The sequence below is a fragment of the Entamoeba invadens genome, assembly GCF_000330505.1.
Source record: "Entamoeba invadens IP1 unplaced genomic scaffold scaff_1105074725601, whole genome shotgun sequence".
Classification (NCBI taxonomy): Eukaryota; Evosea; order Mastigamoebida; family Endamoebidae; genus Entamoeba; species Entamoeba invadens.
This window is the reverse complement of record NW_004191847.1, coordinates 177,285-197,908: the sequence shown is the minus strand read 5'-3', so window position 1 is coordinate 197,908 and position 20,624 is coordinate 177,285. Positions and strand designations below refer to the sequence as shown.

Sequence of the window (20,624 nt, the reverse complement as noted above, 5' to 3'; positions counted from 1 at the left end):
ATTATGGGGAGTATAAAACTATATTTTTATAGTAAATTATATTAAGAAAAGAATTAATATAGCTCAAAGTGACTTAATGATATCGATCATGTTAGACATCCCTTTCTGAACACCGTCGTCGTATTTAGTAACATTTTTAGTGTTGTTGTAATAATGAGAAAAATCGATCCATCGACAGTCCGCCTTTTCTGTATTCCAGTCGTAGACAAAGAGAAGGGAACTCGAGTAAAAGGAGTACTTCATTGTCTTAATTCCCTCTGCGATCTTCACAATTTGATCAATGTAACGCGATTTTATCGTTTCCTTGTGTTCGCCGATATTATCGAAAAATGGGCGAATTAGTTCGCAGAGAGATTCTCGATCATTAAACACACGATAGATCAAATTGTCGACACTCAACGTTTTGTGCCCATCAAATAATTTCATTCCTGAGAACCGCATATTCAACGTGCGAGTCGTCGTTTTTAAATCTAGTTTTTGACGGCCGGGAAGACGCTCAGCTGTTGTGTCATCACACCACGACTGCCCACAAATTTTGATGTCTAACACACATGGGTGTATGTAATTAAAAGTTATGTTCTCAATCTGAATAGCATTCTTCCCATCCACTAAATAATGTTTTGAGTATGTTGGTATCAACCCTTTTAACTCTTTAACATCTTTGTTCTCTTCATAAAATTCAATTTCCTATTTGTGAGTAAGGGTTTGATAGTCATACGTTGTAACAAACACGGACGTAGACCGGAATAATCTTTTCAATAAAAGCACCACTTATTTTAATACAGTCATCGTGACCACCAGCTTGAACTTTATTTTCCGTTGAAATATAAGTTGGGTATTTAAGCTGAAGCACTTCCATTTATATTTCGTTCAAAATAGTAGTTTGGTTCTTTTTGGTCTGTAAACTAATAAATAAGCGAATTAAAAAAAAGAGTGATATTCATATTATTTTTTCTTAAATTCTCTCAACGAAGTCGAAGATGTCTCAAAACTTGTAATCGATTGAAATTCAAAATCCTATGATACAGTCAATATTCGATATAAGGGCTATTCGATATAAGGATTTATTCGATATAAGGGAGAAAAATAAGAGGAAGCCCTTATATCGAATAATAGAAAAAAAAATTAAAAAAAAGAAATTTATGTGTTTGCTTTTTGTTGGTTATTTCAATTTAAAAACCCAAAAATGGTAATAATTGGATTAATTTGTCACTAAGTTAAAAAGTTAATTAAAATAATATAAAAACTATGTTTTATTATATTTTTAATAGAACATTTTTAATTATAATAAACAAAATACAATAATTATAATAAAAATAGATAAACAAGTAAATTTTATTTTGAAATAATACAATGAATGTATTTGCATTCTTTCAAAAAGTATACTTTCCTTGACAACATATAATAATCAATTGGTATTCCCTCTTTACGAACTTAATGAAACCAATTGATCATTGCTTCCTCAAGTTCCAGGTTCTGTGGTTTCTTATTCGTTTATACGAGGATAAAAATTATCAATGTTTATTTAGAAATTGAACGCAAATGATAAACTTGCTTTGGAGAAATTACTATTTTCAGATGCTGTCCGACAACTTTGATTACTTTCTGTGAATTTTGATAAGGATCAATTAATTCAATATTTTTTATTTTGTCTCGTAACATCAATGATGTTCTTATATTAACACATTTGGATTGCATTAAAACTTAATGATTTAACAGATTTATTAAAAGTTTTTAAGTCGAAACAAAGTTAGATACAAAAGTTTTATTTATTATGTTAACTGTGTTAATATATTTGTCTTTGTTTTTTGATTTATTATGAAATTAATTATTTATTTAAGATAAAAATAATTGCCAATTGTTTTCAAGATATAGGCAAAGTGTTTATTTTGGTCAGGAAAAAAAATTATAATCAAAAAAAAATAATTTTTGTGACAAAAAACAAACCGAGGTATTTTTTTGTTAAATATATAATTCCTCATTTTTTCCCTTATATCGAATAACATTGGTACCTGGTATTCCCTTATATCGAATAATGACTGTACTATATTTATAACTAAAAATATTCACTATAGTCAGTGGGAAAACGTTGTCCGCTTGTTAAACGTTGTCCGGTCCAGAATCTTCTAACATGAGATACAATTCTTCTACACAATTCAAAAACATTTACCAAAAATCTATTTATTTTTTTCATATTTTTTTTTCTTTCGTTTTTTTTTGTATTTTTTTCAAAATTAAAAACAACTAAAAATCAAACATCATTTATTTTACAGTTTTCTTAACCCATAAATTTTTCATTTTTATCATTTTCAAAGACCTCGCCAAAACGACGCTCTCGAGAAGAGTGTAATTAAATGGCGAGTACAAACATTGGCTCTATGAAAAGGATAAAAGGGTTCGTAATCATACAAGTTAGCTTGACCAAGTCATTCGGAGAGTATAGAGTATAAAGGTGTTGCTTCAATCAACCATTTTGATGGTGTCAATCTATAAAAACATAATTATTTGTAGCCAATGTAATTGTCATTGTGGTGAAGCCTATAACCAAATTCAAACATTCTAAAGGTCACTTGAGGTTATATCTCAAAAACAAACACTTACAATTAACAAGAAGGTTTGATTATTGAATTTCAAACAGTTTGTTTAAAACCCTTGTTTTTATCATTTATTAAAATATATGATACATTAAATTATTTTATTGTTTTTTAATATATAATATAATACAGTTGTTTTTAAATTAACAAGTTTAACTAAATAACATATACTTACCAAATAAAATAATATGTTTCATCAAAAAAGCAATTTTAATTAACAATTCATGTAATAAAAAACTCGTTAAATAAAAATTAAATTGATAAATACATCTGTTAGCGAAATTATATAATTGACATTGTTGTTTGGTTCAATACACTCAATGGTATTCTTTCTCTTTTGTATAAAACAAGGCCATGTTTTGATTTTAGTAATGAATTGTCATAACTTCTTGCTTTGCTTCTAAGTGTTTTTAACGCCTTTTTTCTTTTCATTGTATCGGATAGTCCCGTTGGTAGACTATTTACACACTCTTCAATTTCTTCTTGAGTAAAAAAGTGATCAATTTTGGTACAAGATTTTTTTACTACTTCGCAAACAATTTGGAGGTTGTCTAACAAAATTGGAATTAATCCACATGAGACAAATGCTGAGATTGTATTTTTTGTTGTTGCTTTTTCCCAAGAATTTATTATTGACAAAATTTGTACCACAGATACAGACAAAGACGAATAAGCGTCATTCATAAAAGACTTCTCTGCGACACAGAGTCTTTTTTGGTTTCCAAACAAGCCCACATCCAATACTTGCACAAGATGTGAAACATGTGAAGGCATCAACATGACACGCACATTGTTTTTACTGAGCAACGAAATAGCATCATTTTTTAAATGGGATCATACCCATCCATTATCAAAACTGCCTTTCCCCAATACTTGTATACCTCTCTCTTAGTTTTGATTAATGGAATAAACACAAGAAGTAACCGTCTCATAAATAAATAACCGTTCATGAAAGATTTATTGGTGTAATGGAGATGTGCTCTGTTGATAGTTACACCATTTTCAAGAAGTTCCTTTTCGATAGATTTTGTTGGAATCAAAAATAACGGCTTCAATGGTGTACCGTCCATACACACTGCTCCCATCATGGTAGTCCTTCCACCTGTACGTTCGACTGGAACCTCAACTTTATCCACTCCACGGTTCATTATTATTACAGTTTGGTCCATTTTGTCAGCCCAAACCTGAAAACCAGACTCGTCGCAGTTAAAAATAAAAGCTGTCAATACACCAGTAATTTCCTTTTCTAGTAAATCAAAATAGGCGTTTATTTTGTTGTAGTCGACATCTACTCTCTGTGATTCCAATGATACACCCATCACGGTTTGAATTCTAGTTTCGGATCTGACAAAATTGTACAGCATCTTCACGTCCACGTCCACGTCTTCCCTACCAAGCTCGTTGATTAAAAACAATACTATGTCGTTGTATGTTGCAGGGTTTTTTGATTCATCACGACGATGGATAAATTCGACAATTGTATCCTTTTCAAATCGAGAAAACAAGGTTGGCCTTCCAGACACTTTTTTCCCATTCTTGGTCATGTTTATTTGTCGACTCCAAATATCCGCTGAAATATTTTTTGTTAAACTTGCAATAAAAATGGAGCTGTCAATTTGAGTTTTTTTGACCAAGTATTCATACAATCGGAACATTTGTATCCTCCTATTTTGAGCTTCCCTGTTTCTTCTAAGATTCAAAAATCTTAAAACCATGTTAATGATCTCTACATGGTCCATTTTTGTTTTTGTTGATTGAAGATAGTCGTATAAATAATCACAATCGAATTCGTCATCCAAAAAAACTTTTTCAATTTGAAGATCCAAATTTGTACCAGTTTCAATTTCTTCCATGGATACTGAAGACTCTGATATTTCCTCTGCATCTTCATTGTTTTCTTCTGACATTTTATAATTGTCGTTTTCATCGTCGTTTAAGTGGAGTAAGTCAATGACGTCATCATTATTCGCCATGGATATTTCATGGACTTCTTCCAAGTGTGGTCTGTTTGTTTGTTCTGGAAAATCCACTTCGTTTTCACCAGGAAGTGGTACCATGGTTTGTCTCAAATAATTATAAAGCTGCTCAAAACCAGCTCTTGGAACAGCATAGCTTGTGAGGAAATTTAAACAATTAGTGATGTGTTCATTGATTAGTTTGACCCTTTCTAATAAATGTTCTGTAGATTGTATTGTAGTAATTATCTTTACAATCCATTCTTTTTCGTTTTTGAACGCGGCAATAGCACCATTTAAATCACCAATAGCGAAATTCAAAATGTTGTTATAACAACATATTTCTCTGTTCACATTTGCTTCCATTTTCGACTTAAATAAGACTATATCTTCTAATAATACATCATAGTCATCGAAAGTCCCAGAAGATGGTTCAATTGGACGTAAAAGTTCATTCAATGTGTTATGAACCATTTCTAATTGTTGTCCAACAATAAAAACGCACCCAAGTTGTGTTTGCATTCTTTGATTTTAAGTTTAATCTGTTTGAATTTATGGTAAAAATAAAATTAAAACTTGAAATTGAATCAATATTAATTTGTTGAATGTATTTAAATTTATTCATGACATATCAAGAAGAATTGTTTTTTCCTGACATTTAAAGGGAAAAAAGTCTTCAAAAATCTAACTTTTTATTTGTGACTTTGGGTTATATATTTTAAAAAACAATTTTTGTTTGTTTTTTTCATGTTATATATCGGGCGATATAAATACATGTTAAGTTTAATGAAAACAAAAATTGAAAATAATACACCATTTCTAAAAATATAACAAAGAACGGACGACGTTTAACAAGCGGACAACGTTTTTTTACTGACTTTATTTAAATACCTAACCGATAGTCAATCGATATTTTCAACTAAAAATATACATTTATTTAACAACACAACTCATTAGTAAATTATTTTATATTTCATTTTAAATAAAAAAATTGATAATAATTATTAATTTAATTAATAATTAATAAATGGTATTTTTAAATTAATTAATATAATTAATAAAAATAATAAAATAGGATAATAAGTTATTAAGAAATTTTCTATTTCTTAATACAATTAAAATATTTTCTATTTTTTTGTAATACCAATATTATAATTTGAACTACAGAAATGGTAATAGAATGATTCACAACAATTGTATTTCTGATTATGAATCAGTTCTGATAATTTTCAAAAGAATAAAAAGAAACTATATTTATAATAAAATGAATAACGATTACTAGTTACATTAAATCGGTATCAACTTACCCGATCACATAGCTATATTTTCCGTGTTATTCAATTCGATTTAGAATGTTACCAACATAAGTTTCAAGGAAAATAGAGTCTATAATATCGAACACTGAAGAACTGTAAAATAACCAAACCAGAAATGACGACGAAGCGCGATCAAATCATCAATGAGATATACAATACAGAAGAGTTTTATGTGTGTTCTCTTCAGACGTGCTTTGACTTTTTCTATCAGGAGCTGATTTCAGAAGAGAGCTCGACCATCATCCCATATGAAGATGTCACATTGATCTTTGAACGCTATGAAGAGATATTGGGAGTGAATAAAAGATTCTTTTTAGCCCTTCGGAGACTGAAAGAGAACAACCAAATGACGACTTCGATAGGACAGACCTTTAAGTTGTACCTTCCCTTCTTTAAGTGTTATTTCTTCTATATTTCGCACTATGATTCTGTTAATAAATTGTTAAGTAAATATGAAAATGAGTCCAAATTTAATAATTTACTTGACAAAATAGTCCAGAAGATTCCAACATCGACTCACTTAGATTTGAGGAGTTATTTAATTATGCCCGTCCAGCGATTGCCAAGGTACCAACTGTTACTCGTCGACTTATTTAAAAACACTCCAAAAGATCACGAGGACTACCCCTCGATCTCTGCGGCCGTTGATTTGATTAAAAAGGTGACGACTGATGTCAACGAGAAGACCAAGATCTCTGAACAGAAGGAGAAGGTGACTATAGCACAGAATTACATCTCAGGATTAGACATCAAATTAGTTGAGCCCAATCGATTATTAGTGCTTGAAGGGAGTCTAACTAAAGTGTGTAAAAAGACGAACAAGTCCCGGTACTTCTATTTATTCAACGATTTGTTATTATACGGCCCGGGGGTGAAGAAGATTAATGTCAGCGAGTGGTTCTATTTAAAACATGTCTACATCGAGCCCGACCAACGGTACCAGAATGCGTTTATAGTCAAAAATAACGTGAAGAGCTTTAGTGTGTTGTGTGAAGACTCTTCCGAGATGAAGACGTGGTATACTGCTATTCAAAAGTACGCGGAAATACAGCGAAATGGACTCCACGTCGAGGACAAAGACGACATCGAGATGAAAGAAGCTTGGGTTCCGGATAACCTCGCGAAGAATTGTATGCTTTGTAATCTCCCATTCTCGTTAGTGACGCGAAGGCATCACTGCAGGAAATGCGGGAAGTGCGTATGCGCCAATTGCTCGAAAGGGAAGATCACTGTGTCGAAGAAGTGTGGGATGGAAAGGGTCTGTGATCGCTGTCTCGAGAAGTATGAGAAAAGTTCCGAAGACTCAGAGGTAACCAAGTCGGACGTCGACAAGACCGAAGTTCAAAAAATTGATCGCCACACAAAGAATAGAAAGTCTGAAAAAGCAGAGAAGAAGAAACGGAAATCGACTGATGGAAATTTGGATGAAACAATTGAGAAAGAGAGCGTCCCCCAAAGTCTCTCAATAGGAGCTATTGCGCTCAAAAATTTTGAATTGACTCAGAGCGAAGGAAGAAAGAAAAAGTCGTTTGGGATCTTCAGAAAGAGTCGAAAGGACGATTTTGATCTTTCGAGTTCACCAGGATTCGAAGAAAAGTCCGAGAGCACAAATGACAGTGAAACACCGAAAACTGCACGAGTCGAATCGAACAGTAAAGAACTCTTTGAAACGCCAAGAAGTGAAATGAATGAAAATGTTATAGAAATTGAAGTGAAGAAAGAAGAATTGAATACTGTGGAGAATACAAGAGAAGGAGTGACTGATATGAAGAAAGAAGAGCAGCAAAGTGTTCCATTAGAGAACAGTCTTAATGAAAACGATCTTAAACCAATAGAAGTACTCAAACCGTCGAAAGGATATAAAAAGATTCAACCGGAAATCCCACACGAATTTATGGAGGCAAAGAATGAAGAAGTTAAACAAGAGAATGTCAGTATGGAACAACACAATGGTAATGAACCACATGTTGTGAGCCAAAAGGAATTGGATAGTAATCGGGTGACTCATGAAGCCAGTGATATGAGTGTTCAACGCGATAAGGAAAAAGTTGAACAAGAAGAAGTAAAAGCAGAGAGTCAATTGGATACCACCAAACAACAAGAAAGTGGTATTGAAGTACCGACGCATCCTCTTCAGAACGAAGAAAACACAATGCAAAGGACACAAGATGACACACAAAATGATGTTAAAGAGTGTGCACCTAATACTAAAGAAAACAAAGACACTCTAAAAAATGATCAACAAGAAGTCAAAAAAGAAGTTGAGTTGTGTGTGAAAGAGGATACTCCAGTTGTTACCCACAAAGAATTTATAATTGAAGAACGCATCATAGGTGAGCCGATTTTAAGTGTCGAGTTCATTGGAAAGACTGTAAATCAAGTGGATGATATTCCTATCGAAGAGAAGAAGCAAGTAGTCCCTATTGAAGTCTTAGAAAAGGTCGTGGAGAGTGCAGACAATGCTAATGAGGAAGGGGAGTTACTTTCATTTGCTGAGCGGACAATTAAATTTGAGAAAAGTACTTCAGGACAGCAGTCACAGACAGCAGAGAAGCTTAAAAGTGTTCTTCCCGTCGATAAAATTATGCAAAAGATCGAGAAATTCGAGACAAAAGCAAGTGAAAAACAAGACTTAACAAAGAAAGACGAATCAAACACAACACAACATGAAATCAAAAAAGTGGTAATACCAAGAGTGTCTATAAGCACTAAGAAAGAGAATGTCCCTTTCAACCAAAAGGATCGGCTGTCACTGATCTTAGAATGTCCAGAGAAAAATGACGAGCCAATTATTGTGACTAAGAAAGAAACTAAAGTGGAGAGAAACCGCAGACTCTTTGAAGAGAAAATACGTCAAGAGAATGAACGAGTCAACAGAGACTATCTCTTAAGGAAGACTCAGACAAAAAAGAAATAATTGTTTTTGTGTTATACTATTCAGTTCTAGTTTCATCAACTAATTAAATAGTATGAAGAGCGGTAAATTCTAAAATATACTATTATATATAGTATAATATATACTATATATACTAGTTCTTTCTAGTATAAAATGTACTATACTAGAAAGAACTAAAAAATACTATTAATTTGAGTTATTCAAATGAAGAGAACAAATGTCGTCAATGAAATCGTCTCAACAGAAGAGTCTTACGCTAAGGTGTTACAAACAATTGAAGATGTGTATGTCACACCACTCACTGAGAGTAACATCCTCTCAAAAGACGAAATAACAATTTTGTTTTGTAATTTGGAAACACTATTAAAAGGCGCAAAGTCCTTTGCTGAACAATTAAAAGAAAGACTGAAGGAGTTTGAAGTGAATGATAATATAGCTGATGTGTTTTTATTAAATGTTTGTTATTCTATAATTATTAATAAAATTATTAATAATGAATAGAAAGAAATCTTCAAACAATTCAGCCAGTACATCCAAAACTACGACAAAGCATCACTCCTCTTCGACGGTCTTCAAAAGAAGAAAAAATTTGAAGAATTTTGCGAACAACAAATGAACGACCCGCGGTGTAACAACGCCAATTTACCAACTTTTTTGATCTCCCCGGTCCAACGGATTCCTCGGTATATATTACTTATGAGGGAATATATAAAAGCGACTGATAAAGACCATCCAGACGCTTTAATAGCCGAACAAGTGATGAGGTATTTAGACTCGTTTACTAAAGAAGTCAACAACATCATTGACAGAGATAGTTGTAAACAACAACTTCGTAACATCGCGAAGAAGTTGGTTGACATCGACCCTGTTGTTAAAGACGATTTACTCAACATGCCACGGAAGCTGTTAAAAGAAGGCGGACTTGTTAAACAATGTCGGAAAGCACTCAAAGAGCGGTACATGTACTTATTCAACGACGGGGTAGTGATCTATGGTGAGAACTTTGGGAAGAAAGTGGTGTATCATGCTGTTTTAGAAGTGGACACCATCAAAGACTTTGACGACACGGAAACCCTTAAAAATGGGTTTATATTAAAATCGCGGGATGTCTCGGTGACCTTCTATGCTCCGACTTTCGACGAGAAAAAGAGTTGGGTGACACTTTTAAACTTTGCTTTGTATCAAGAGAAGGTGTACCAATTCGTCGATGATGAAAGTGATGACGAATTCCCTCAAGACTCAAACACCGACTGTAGTAATTGTCATTCAAAATTTTCCCTCTTAAATCGAAAGCATCACTGCGCCCTCTGTAACAAGATTTTCTGTGACAATTGTGCCAAGAAAAAGGTGATCTCACGAAATGGGAAGAATTACACTCAACGAATGTGTTCAACTTGTTCTGGAGAAAAGACTCAAGAGAGCCCTCAACTCGAAAAGAAAGAAGTGATCCAGTCTATTGTCCTTCCTACAACACCTCCTCCACAACTCCGTCATGGTATCAATGCACAAAAATACTTCCAATTTCAATTCCCAACACGTGACCCTCCTCCATTCCCTTGATGTTGGTTGAAACTATCTTTAAACTAAATATTTAACTATTTAAACTACATATGCAACTGGTTAATTTTAAATAGTTAAATAAACTAAGGTAAATGGTTAATTGGTTCAATTAAATATTTAACTATTGAAACTACATATTTTACTAGTTACATTGAAATAGTTAAATAAATTAAATTAAATAGTTAAATAGTTAAATGAAATATTTAACTATTTAAAATACATATTTTACTAGTTAATTTTAAATAGTTAAATAAACTACATAAACTTCGTTTTAATTCTTGTCAATTAAATTTATATGAAATTTAAGCCGTTTGTTCCTGTTGGACTTGTGTAATGATCTCCGTGATCTTTGCCTCATTCTCTTTCGACAATTGATAGTCCTTTGCAAACTCCGCAGCTTTAGTCTCGGCATTGTCATCTTTGGTGACATTAATCCACGCCTGCTTTCCATTAGGTAGAACACATAAGACATCTAACACTACAGTTGTATCTGTCTGCTTTGAAATACCCCCACGAGTCACTGTATTCATCAACCGATTCTCTTCTTCCTTCAACTCCGCAAGTAACATTTCGGTCTGTTTGATTTGACTTTGAACATACAGAAGATGCGCCGAGCAGTTTGTTGGGAGTTGCGAAGTGTCTTTCCTCAACGTCGACAAGTCCTTTGGAGTTGCCGGTGTTCTGTCTTTTATCACTTGTTTTTTTGGCTCGTCTTTACTCATCTCCTTCAATGGGACCTCCACTTTTGTCTCTTTTTGAACAGTTTTTTGTGTTGTGTTTGATGGGTCGGTAGACTTCAGAGGTACATATTTGTCCTCTTCTGTTGTGTTTTGTGTCTTTGATTGTGGTGTTGAGCTTCTGAGACTACGGTCGTCTTCTCGTCGTTCCCGTGGATATTCCTTTCGTTGTGCTTCTTCACTAAACACTTCGGAAGAGACTGCACTCTTTGGACGATTATTATAAGGCGTATACTTCCGTTGCATTTCTTTTGAATAATTTCTTGAGGGAGATCCATTGCCGCGCTCTTGTTGTTTATACCCGTCTTTTTCTTTTTGTGGAAGGTCGTTGGGGTATTTCCTACTATACATAGTTTTGGGCTCATATGTATTCTCCTTCTCAAGCTCAGAGATTTTCTTCTCCGCATCATTCACCGTCTTCCTCTCAGTGTTTTGAGCAGCACTGATGTAACTCTCGGTATCATCATCGTCTTTCAATGTAAATCTAGGTTTATATGACATCCGCAGTACTTTTCAAGTTCTTTTCAATTCTTTCCTTCAATCCATTTTCTCCTTCACAAAAAATCGAATTCAGCGCCACTCGGAAACTATACTGTGTCATATAAATATTATTGTTTAAACTATTTGAGACTCTGTTGTTTTGAAATTCCAAAAACCAAAATCGTTCAAGATAAAAATAAATTCCTCTCCAAAAAGACGGATGAACTCAAGTTCCCGAACTAAATTAGAAATTTGGCATTTGTTGTTCCTTCAGGTTATATTAATTTTTTCCATCCAAATTTTAATATTGACATTTTGCTTTAAATCTGTTCTTTAAAAAAATTCAGTCTATGGCCGCAACAGCCTCATACCTTTCTTTGCTTTCTAGTTACGCGTATGGGGAATTACTTGAGAAAGTTACCATTCAAAAGAGGACGCCGACACACCCTTACTTATATTTAGACGTCCCCGGGGTGATCGATGACTTTTATATGAATGTCATCCATTGGAGTGATAACTCATTATTATCTGTTGCGCTCACAGACATGTTATATGTCTGGAATTCCGAATCAGGCGAAGCAAGTCAGGTCTACAAATGCTCAAATGACTCCGAGTTAATAACGTACGTCTCTTCAGTTCATTTCATTGACACCACCAAACTCTCTTTTGGAGACGCTTTTGGGGTCCTCAGAGTTATCGACTTGCAAACTAATAAAATAATCTTAGAGAAACAAGCCCACAATGACAGGATAAATACACTCACACATTCCGACAATCTTTTCGTGACGGGGAGTAGAGACTCGACTCTCATCTTCCACGACTTCAGACAAAGCAATTCCGCGTTCAAACTCGCCTGCCACAAAAATGAAGTGTGTGGTGTTGACATCAATGAAAGTGGCTATTTGTTAGCCTCCGGTGCAAACGACAATTTCGTCTTCATCACTGACGTTCGCGTCTGTCAACCTTATTTCTCCTTCACTCACGACGCCGCAGTGAAGGCCCTCAAATTCAACGGACGGCTTTTAGCGACGGGGGGTGGTGCCACTGATCATTCAATTAAAATCACCGACACCCTTGACCGCAAAATCACAAAGGAGATCAAGACAAACTCTCAAATCACTGGCGTCCAGTGGATGAATGACAAACTGATTGTGACTCAAGGAAACCCAAGTAATAATGTCATTCTCTTTGAGAAGGAAGGGTGGAATATGGTCGAAGAGTGTGATGGGCATGAAAAGAGGATCTTAGGGGTCGACTTAAACAAACAAGGGGTGACCGCAACTATTGGTGCGGATGAGTCGATTCGACTGTGGAAGTTTGCTGGAGATGTTCAGCTTTCTATGTAATTGTATTATGACCGCCTGTAGTATTAGTTTTATTAATTACGATAATAATAATAGTTTATTATAATAATAGTTTATTATAATATATGGAACTATAAGAAACTATAAACGTGTGAATAAAAGATTACGAAAGAAAGAGCCCAGTAACTATGGAAAACAAGAGAGAAATGAGAACACCACCCCATCCTAAAAAGAAGAGGGATATCACTAAATACAGTAAGTACAAAAGATATGGATGTAAAGTATAGCCAGCGAGATGAAAAGTGTCTGAATGAGTGAAAGGAAGTGGAGTTGTCTCGAGGGTGGATACGTCAGTAATCATCCCATTCACTATTGTAATTTTGGGGTGTGGTGTTGGCTCTGTCATTCACGTTAATTTGAAATTTTAAGTTCTTTGGTTATATTGTATTAATGAGAGAATAAAAGGGTATGAATATAAGTTTGAAATGTTGTGTTAAGTCTGTCCCTCTTTAAGACTTCCTTAAATGAAGCATGTGGAATGAGAATATCAGTACTTTTTATTGTATTATTTTATACTATACTACTATAATACTACACCTATATAAAAAATAATAAAAATATATAGTAAAATATATTATATTAATTACTATTATTGAGTTATATTATTATCAATCTATAAATAACCAATAAAAAATATCAGAAAAAGAAACTATACTAGAATAATACTCTAATAGAAAAAGAATTAAAAAAGAGATATTCAACATAACTCCAAATACTAGTAATGGACGAGGTAGAGAAGTATGTTCAAAGTTTCGAGTATGTTTTACCAGAGCCCCGCTACGAAATTCGGAGTTCCGCTTTTTCATATGATGGGGAAGTCTTTGTTACATCGAGTGGAGACAACACATATCGCGTCCATACACTTACTAACCCCGACCGTCCATCACTTTTAAAGTCGACAGCATATGGCTCTGGCTTAATTAAATACACGCACCACCCACACGTCGTTCTTACAACGTTTTCAAACAAAAATTTACTGAACTCTGTGGGGCAACTCTGTTTTGAAACAAAAGAATTCATTCATATCTTCCATGGACATACAGACGAAATCTTGGGAATCGACCAAAACAACATCGACGACACATTCATCTCCTCTGGATTCGATAGTAGAGTACTCCAATGGGACACACGATGCCCTGACCTCCCCAACTCAGACGTCTTCTTCACTGGATTTAAACCAATCGTGTCGTTCTCCAATGACGGGACAAGCATCTTTGTGGTTCTAGGTAACACACTCAATGTATTTGATCGAAGGAGACTCTCTCTTGTTTGTTCTTCACACTTTCTGTGAATGTGTACTGTTTATCCATCACAAGACTCATCAATAGCAACAAACTTCCTTTTTCAACCTCCCACATAACGAGTCAGCTTATATGAAAATCGCCGTTGCAATCGACGGAAACTCCGTCGCAGTCTCCGACACCAAAGGGAAAGTGTCACTCATCACTAACATGTCGACACCACAAAACATCGTCACCGTTTGTCATCTCTTTAACTCCAAAGTCTTCAACTGACCACCAGAAAGAGATCGCCACAAACCAACTCAATGACGCTCCTGAAATCGCCTTCACACCGGACAGCTCAAGACTGCTATTCTCTAATGGAGTCGATGGCTCAGTCTGCTCAATGCTCTTAAAAACGTATGCCATTTCCCAATTCTCAAACAGTCATGAAGCTCTTGTCAATTCCATCGTCTGCAACTTCAAATTCCCTCTCGTTTCTACTTCATCAAGTATCGTCAAGTGGTGGACACCACAAGACACTGACTAATTCGTTGATTGTTGTGTCCATTGAACTAGAAGTATACTATAACAAACTATTAATTAAACTATTCGAAAAAGACGGGAGGATGACACCACATCTCTACAACTCCTTGACCAATACATCGCTATTGATGACAGTAACGTTCCTCCTCCTGTAATAAAGGACAGTGAGGGTGACCAATTCACAAAATACTAAAATAGCGATTCCTATGAAAATGATGATCCATTCCCCTTCTTTATAGACCAACTCGAACATCGAAAATCCGATTGTGGGAAACACAAAGAAGGTGAGTACTAATGGGTGGACTGGTAAATAGAACTTCGACCGGATCTTCCTCTTGTACACGAAGTCCTTCCACCGTATGATCAAATACCCCAACATAATGATTATTGTGGAAACACTGAGCACCCACATCTGGAGTGACACAACCATGTCGAATGTCACAAAAAGTGCGATGAAGAATGACATGACGCTTTGAAAAAGTAGTGCAAACAGTGGGACTCCATTTGTTGTTGTTCCAAAAACTTGAGGCACAAATTTGAAGTCACTTGCATGAACCAACGCCTGTGAAGACGTCTGAAGAAACATCGCGGAGAGTCCAAACATCGAGCAGAATGTGGCTATTATAATCACAAACCCTAATGGTTCAAAGGTCTTTTTAGCCATCACGAAATAAAGGGGTTCTTTGACATTATAAGGAGAGTCTCGATCATTTGGGTTCTTCGAGAAGTCGAACGTGAAGATCAAGTCCAGTGTTGGGATGACATAAGTGATTATCACTAACCCTAACGCTAATAACATCCCAAGAGGAACATCCCTCTTCGGCTTTTTGGCTTGCTCCGTCACACTCCCAACAAAGTCCCACCCCATCAAATTAAACATGATGATGCTTATCATTCGTGCAATTGAGGGGTGTTCTGTCATGATAGTGAAGTCTGTGAGTTGGTGGAGACTCCATTTGTGCTGTACTATAAGTATAATAAAAAGAACGATAAAGGGAGTGAGAACAATGAAAGCTAAGACCGACCCAAATCGCGAGAGGCGTTTTGTCCCAAGTAAATTCACTAAAACGAGAAGAGAAAGTAACACAAGTAAAGTGAGTGTCTTGAGACAAAAATAGAAAGGGGAGTAATCTGCATATTTCAGTACATTAAGGTCATGGTAAAGTGTGTTGATGTAGTCGTAGAATAAAGTGACGTACGCAACATAACACAAAATACCAAAGAAGGAACGAACTAACGAGTGGAAGTACCCGACGTGGTAATTGTAAGCACGATATACCCACTCATTATATCCCCCAGGGTATCGGACAGACATCTCCGCTAACGTCAAAGACTGTGGAAGCGCCCAACACGTCGACACAAAGAACAACGTCCAAAACGCCCAAGCTGGGTTCGTCACTAAAATGGATTCTTCATATCCAAATGGACCTCCACCAATACTGAAATAGACAATCATCGATAAGTTAAAGTAGTTGATGGTTTTGGCCGGGGCAGTTCGCTTTTCTGGATGTTCCGAAAGTGATGAAGTCGGAAGTACTTTACGTCAACTTTTGTTATATAAACTAACTATTGAACAAACAAGGCGCTAAATTACTCTCGTCGAAGAGGAGAGAGGTCATCTACACTTTTTGAATATTTAGTTCATGGCAAGTATCTGTCAACGTGTTGAGTCACAAAATTGTGAATGAAAAAACTCGGGGTTTATATCGGAACCAAATTGTGTTGACATCTGTCTCATTTAATGTGTTTTTTATTAATTCCAATACCGATATAATAGTCTTACTAATATTTTTCATAGTCTTATTAATAAAAAGGATTAGTCGATGGTGGTGAAGCCATTTTTCAAGGAACAAAGAATGAATAGAAACTAATAAATGAAGAAGAGAATATTAGTGGACAATGAAGATATTACAATACTTGGCTTTTTATATTGCGGTATATAGCTGTGCCCTTGTTTTAATTTACTCATTTGAAATGAATGGAAGTGACTCGAAACAACGAGATATAACTGTTCAAGACTTTAAAGTGGAGACTCTACTGAAACTGGCAAATGGAATACACAAGAACCCATTACAAAGTGTTGTTTATGACTCAAACGTCGATGAATGGAGTTCGGAACTGGTGAAGAAGAAGGTCAACACATACACTAATATAACTCTCTTTGTATTCACTAATTCAGACTACGTCTTTGGACTTCATGCAAATGACATTCGATTGGCTCAACAAAACTCATTCTCGGAGAGTTCATCCCACTTCCTCTTCACTTACAAAAACACTCTAAAAGGCCTTTCACAAGATGAGATGGCGAAAGGCAATATTCTTCCCAAAATAATCCACCCAAAGCGCTTCAGTCAGTCGACTCTTTTATTCTCAGACACTAAGGCACAATTGTTTCAAACTGGCGCCTTCATTATTCAGCTTGATAATACCCACAACACAAGTTTCATAGACAACAACATGTTCTTAAGGTACACCAACGTCGAACGACAAGACTTTGTTCCCGACAAGATGTACTTCTTTGGTACACTGCGAGTGGTCTTGATTGCTTCATATAACTGGAGATAAACTAAATGATTGTATTAGTACTTTTTTAATACTTTAAGTTAACACGAAACTAAATCTACTTGAACACCTCAAACTGAAAATTCGAAACTTAGATGTGCGCGAAAGTCGAAAAGATCCTTCAAACAGAAACCACTTGGGACGGCGCTCATCTGCCCCAATACCCAACAGGCCCAGCAGAGATATCAGTCCTCAGAATCACAGTCCCGCCACACACTAAGATGTCATTCCATCACCATCCCGTCATTAACTGCGCTTATATTCTCCAAGGAACATTACATGTGACTACAAAGAATGGGGAGACTCACTGTTTTAAAGCTGGAGAAGCTATGGCAGAGGTCATTGGAACTTCGCACTTCGGCGAAAACAGAGATGATGTCCCCATGCAGATGGTCGTCGTCTATGCTGGCGTGAAAGGGGAAGCCATAACTATTCAAGACAACTAACTAACTTGACAGTTTCTATTTCATTATAGTAATTATACTATATATAATAGTTATACAACAAATATAGTAATATTATTATAATAAAATAGTATATAAACCCCAAATTGATGAACGAGTGAATTTACTCATAGACGGGCTTCAAGCCAGACTGGAAGTGTCTTAATTTCAAATGTTGACCTCTCGAGATGACGACCTTAGGGATTTTGTCTCTGTTGATGTACAACTGTTCGACGGCTCTGACGGTGTAGTCGATGTGTTCCTTTGAGAGAGCGTTTCGTGGGACAGCGAATCTGACTTGATCGTTAATTCCCTTTCTGTCTTCTTCGTTCTTGTTATCCCATTCGAACCCAAATGGACCCAACTCGCATGGTCTAATGCCGTACATTCGGATCATTTCTATGACCAACCCGACACCCAAGAAGTCACCCGGTGAATAATTCTTTCTGTTTGAGAAGAACTTATCAATTTCAAGGTAAATGGCATGTCCTCCAGGCGGTAAGAAGACGGGGATATTTCTCTTCGCCAACTCATATCCAAAGTATCGGACTTGTTCAACTCTTCCTTTCAAGTAGTTATAACCCATCACCACATTCAACCCCATCGCACACGCCATAATGTCTCTTCCACTCAATCCACCATATGAATCATTCCCATAGCGAAGAATTTGAAGTTGTTTCAAAGTCACTCCAATGTCTCCTTTAGTGCTAAACTTTCGCCAGAAGACTCCTTTGTCTCTGAAACTGAGTGCGCCGCCCATATTACAGACGCCGTCCTTCTTCAATGAGATACAAAATCCATCAACATGGGAGAACATCTCCTTCACTATTTCATTGATACTCTTCTCCTTATATCCCTCTTCAAATTCTTTAATGAAATAAGCATTCTCCGCAAATCGAGCAGCATCAAAGAAAAGGGGTATATCATACTTCTTGGCTAACACTGCAGTCTCTCTAATATTCTTCATAGAAACGGGTTGTCCGGCACCAGTGTTATTCGTGATAGTCATTAAGATCAATGGGATGTTCTCTTTCCCCTTCTCATTGATGAATGCCTCAGCCTTTTCAAGATCCAAATCTCCTTTAAATGTATTTTGAGTCCAAAGAGTTTCGCAGTCCACTGCGTCGTGATAGTTCTTCGCAAACATATTGACAGTGTGGAACCCATTGTTTCGCGCATTCGCTTCGGTCGTATCAAACCAGCCATTCGACAATAAATACCACTCGCCCTTCCCTAAGACATTCGACATCACTTCATATAACAAACACTCCGCACATCTCCCTTGCGGTAAGATAAAGAAGTTCGGTCGTTCCATCTGAAGTGTTCCTTTGTTAACAAAAGACCCTTCACTTTCTTCGTCGGTCCAATAGGGGTCTTCCGGATTATTGGTGAAGTTGGGAATGCCACTAACTATGTCCTTGACTACCCACTTGGCTTTGTCTCCTCGTTCAAACGCATCTCTCACAGACTCTTGGAATGCGTAGTACCCTTGGTTTCTTCCATAAGCCTCATCTCCTCTGAATAAAGCACTCCACTGGACTATATGTCAATAACTCTATCGAATATATAGTTAATATATTAGTATATATACTATAATATATAGTATTATATTATATTTTAATAAAATAATAATAATATAGTAAACAAACTGTCAGTCATCGCAGATGATCCAGAGTCACTCAAATAATCAACAAGTAACATCTGAGAAGGGAAGAAGAAACAATTGTACTCAGTTTGCTTTTGAATCTTCTCTCGTTCTTCTGCAGTCAAATTGGTGGTCTGACGGACAACATATGAAACGTGAGTTGGTATTGGGACTCCAAGTTCGGCAGCAGGCTTCATCTAATGATATTAAAGAGTTCTTTAGACCTCAATATTTCAATGGGTGGAAAATGAAGAGGTGGTACCACGAACGTCATTTTCTTTTCGTTTCCTCTTTTTTCTTCCACGAGTCAATTTCTGTGTTTTTTGTTCTATCTGAAATTTGGCATATTAAAGTCCATTTAACACTCACTTTTGAATTTAGTTATATTTATTATAATTATATTATATTGTGTTATTTTACTATTTTTATACAACACATTAAGAAATCTGCGTACTTGTGTTTTCGCATGGAATGGTGTGGTGTTTTCTGTTTTTTCTAGCAAAAAATAGAGACTTTCTTCAATAAACAAATGAGTTTGAAGGTACAGAAAAGCTTATTGTGTCGTTTTTTTATATAATTTATTTACCCTTTTTATTCTCTCAATTAAAGTCGAAAACAAGTATTGTGTCACATAATTAACATTTGTTTGTAGTATAGTTTAATATAGTTCTCGTATTATACAATAAAAATAATTCAATTGTTAGATTGAGTTTTTTGAACTATAGAAAATCGATTATTCAATATTGTCTAATCATTAAATTAGAAATAATAAATTTATTTATTATTATTAATTACTAAATCACAAATTAAAATTGTTTAGAATAGTTAATTATTGTTTTTTTTGTGCAAAATAATTGGCAAAATCTAAAATAATTTCATATCTTTTTAATTATTAATTTAAAAATGTTATTTTATGGTAATAAATAAAAAGTTTTGCTCAAAATACACTCAAATGTTGAGATAAAATTTAAATTAAAATTTTGCAAAGTTAAAATATTTTTTTAAGTTATAAAATTTTATTAAACATCATTACGAATTTGTTAATTTTTTATAATATAATTATAATACTTTTTAGATTGTGTATAAATTATAATTTATAGTTAATTATAATTATTTAAACAATTAAAAATTAATTTATGATTTACTATTTACTATTTACTATTATTTTAATTATAAATGACAAATTAGATAAATACACATTATTAAATAATTTTATTAATCAAATTCGTAAACAACATTGAAAAACATTATTTATATAATGTTTTTAAAGGAAAACAATTAAATTCCAAATGTTATAAAATCCGCA

General features: G+C 34.9%; 10 protein-coding genes across 10 annotated transcripts; 6 read left to right on the top strand and 4 right to left on the bottom strand.

Annotated features, from left to right (window-relative positions):
- Positions 1-63: 63 nt before the first annotated feature.
- EIN_327430 (hypothetical protein) lies at positions 64-859 on the bottom strand (the record flags this gene model as incomplete). The annotated part of the gene is made up of 2 exons (XM_004185394.1): positions 64-687; positions 731-859. The coding sequence occupies 2 exons, from the start codon at positions 857-859 to the stop codon at positions 64-66; spliced, it is 753 nt and encodes a 250-aa protein (XP_004185442.1).
- A 5,121-nt stretch (positions 860-5,980) lies between these two features.
- Positions 5,981-8,782, top strand: EIN_327420 (Rho/RAC guanine nucleotide exchange factor, putative; the record flags this gene model as incomplete). Its single annotated transcript, XM_004185393.1, has 1 exon — positions 5,981-8,782. One exon carries the CDS (start codon positions 5,981-5,983, stop codon positions 8,780-8,782), a length of 2,802 nt encoding a protein of 933 aa, XP_004185441.1.
- A 183-nt stretch (positions 8,783-8,965) lies between these two features.
- Positions 8,966-10,321, top strand: EIN_327410 (FYVE, RhoGEF and PH domain containing protein, putative; the record flags this gene model as incomplete). The annotated part of the gene is made up of 2 exons (XM_004185392.1): positions 8,966-9,217; positions 9,263-10,321. 2 exons carry the CDS (start codon positions 8,966-8,968, stop codon positions 10,319-10,321), a joined length of 1,311 nt encoding a protein of 436 aa, XP_004185440.1.
- Positions 10,322-10,623: 302 nt separating this feature from the next.
- On the bottom strand, positions 10,624-11,559 carry EIN_327400 (hypothetical protein; the record flags this gene model as incomplete). Its single annotated transcript, XM_004185391.1, has 1 exon — positions 10,624-11,559. One exon carries the CDS (start codon positions 11,557-11,559, stop codon positions 10,624-10,626), a length of 936 nt encoding a protein of 311 aa, XP_004185439.1.
- Positions 11,560-11,888: 329 nt separating this feature from the next.
- On the top strand, positions 11,889-12,884 carry EIN_327390 (cell division cycle, putative; the record flags this gene model as incomplete). Its single annotated transcript, XM_004185390.1, has 1 exon — positions 11,889-12,884. The coding sequence occupies one exon, from the start codon at positions 11,889-11,891 to the stop codon at positions 12,882-12,884; it is 996 nt and encodes a 331-aa protein (XP_004185438.1).
- A 739-nt stretch (positions 12,885-13,623) lies between these two features.
- Positions 13,624-14,672, top strand: EIN_327380 (WD repeat-containing protein, putative; the record flags this gene model as incomplete). The annotated part of the gene is made up of 3 exons (XM_004185389.1): positions 13,624-14,169; positions 14,231-14,380; positions 14,424-14,672. The coding sequence occupies 3 exons, from the start codon at positions 13,624-13,626 to the stop codon at positions 14,670-14,672; spliced, it is 945 nt and encodes a 314-aa protein (XP_004185437.1).
- A 93-nt stretch (positions 14,673-14,765) lies between these two features.
- EIN_327370 (amino acid transporter, putative) lies at positions 14,766-16,287 on the bottom strand (the record flags this gene model as incomplete). Its single annotated transcript, XM_004185388.1, has 2 exons — positions 14,766-16,204; positions 16,248-16,287. The coding sequence occupies 2 exons, from the start codon at positions 16,285-16,287 to the stop codon at positions 14,766-14,768; spliced, it is 1,479 nt and encodes a 492-aa protein (XP_004185436.1).
- Positions 16,288-16,642: 355 nt separating this feature from the next.
- Positions 16,643-17,233, top strand: EIN_327360 (hypothetical protein; the record flags this gene model as incomplete). Its single annotated transcript, XM_004185387.1, has 1 exon — positions 16,643-17,233. The coding sequence occupies one exon, from the start codon at positions 16,643-16,645 to the stop codon at positions 17,231-17,233; it is 591 nt and encodes a 196-aa protein (XP_004185435.1).
- Positions 17,234-17,325: 92 nt separating this feature from the next.
- Positions 17,326-17,676, top strand: EIN_327350 (hypothetical protein; the record flags this gene model as incomplete). The annotated part of the gene is made up of 1 exon (XM_004185386.1): positions 17,326-17,676. The coding sequence occupies one exon, from the start codon at positions 17,326-17,328 to the stop codon at positions 17,674-17,676; it is 351 nt and encodes a 116-aa protein (XP_004185434.1).
- A 121-nt stretch (positions 17,677-17,797) lies between these two features.
- EIN_327340 (tryptophanase, putative) lies at positions 17,798-19,515 on the bottom strand (the record flags this gene model as incomplete). Its single annotated transcript, XM_004185385.1, has 2 exons — positions 17,798-19,212; positions 19,323-19,515. The coding sequence occupies 2 exons, from the start codon at positions 19,513-19,515 to the stop codon at positions 17,798-17,800; spliced, it is 1,608 nt and encodes a 535-aa protein (XP_004185433.1).
- Positions 19,516-20,624: the final 1,109 nt, after the last annotated feature.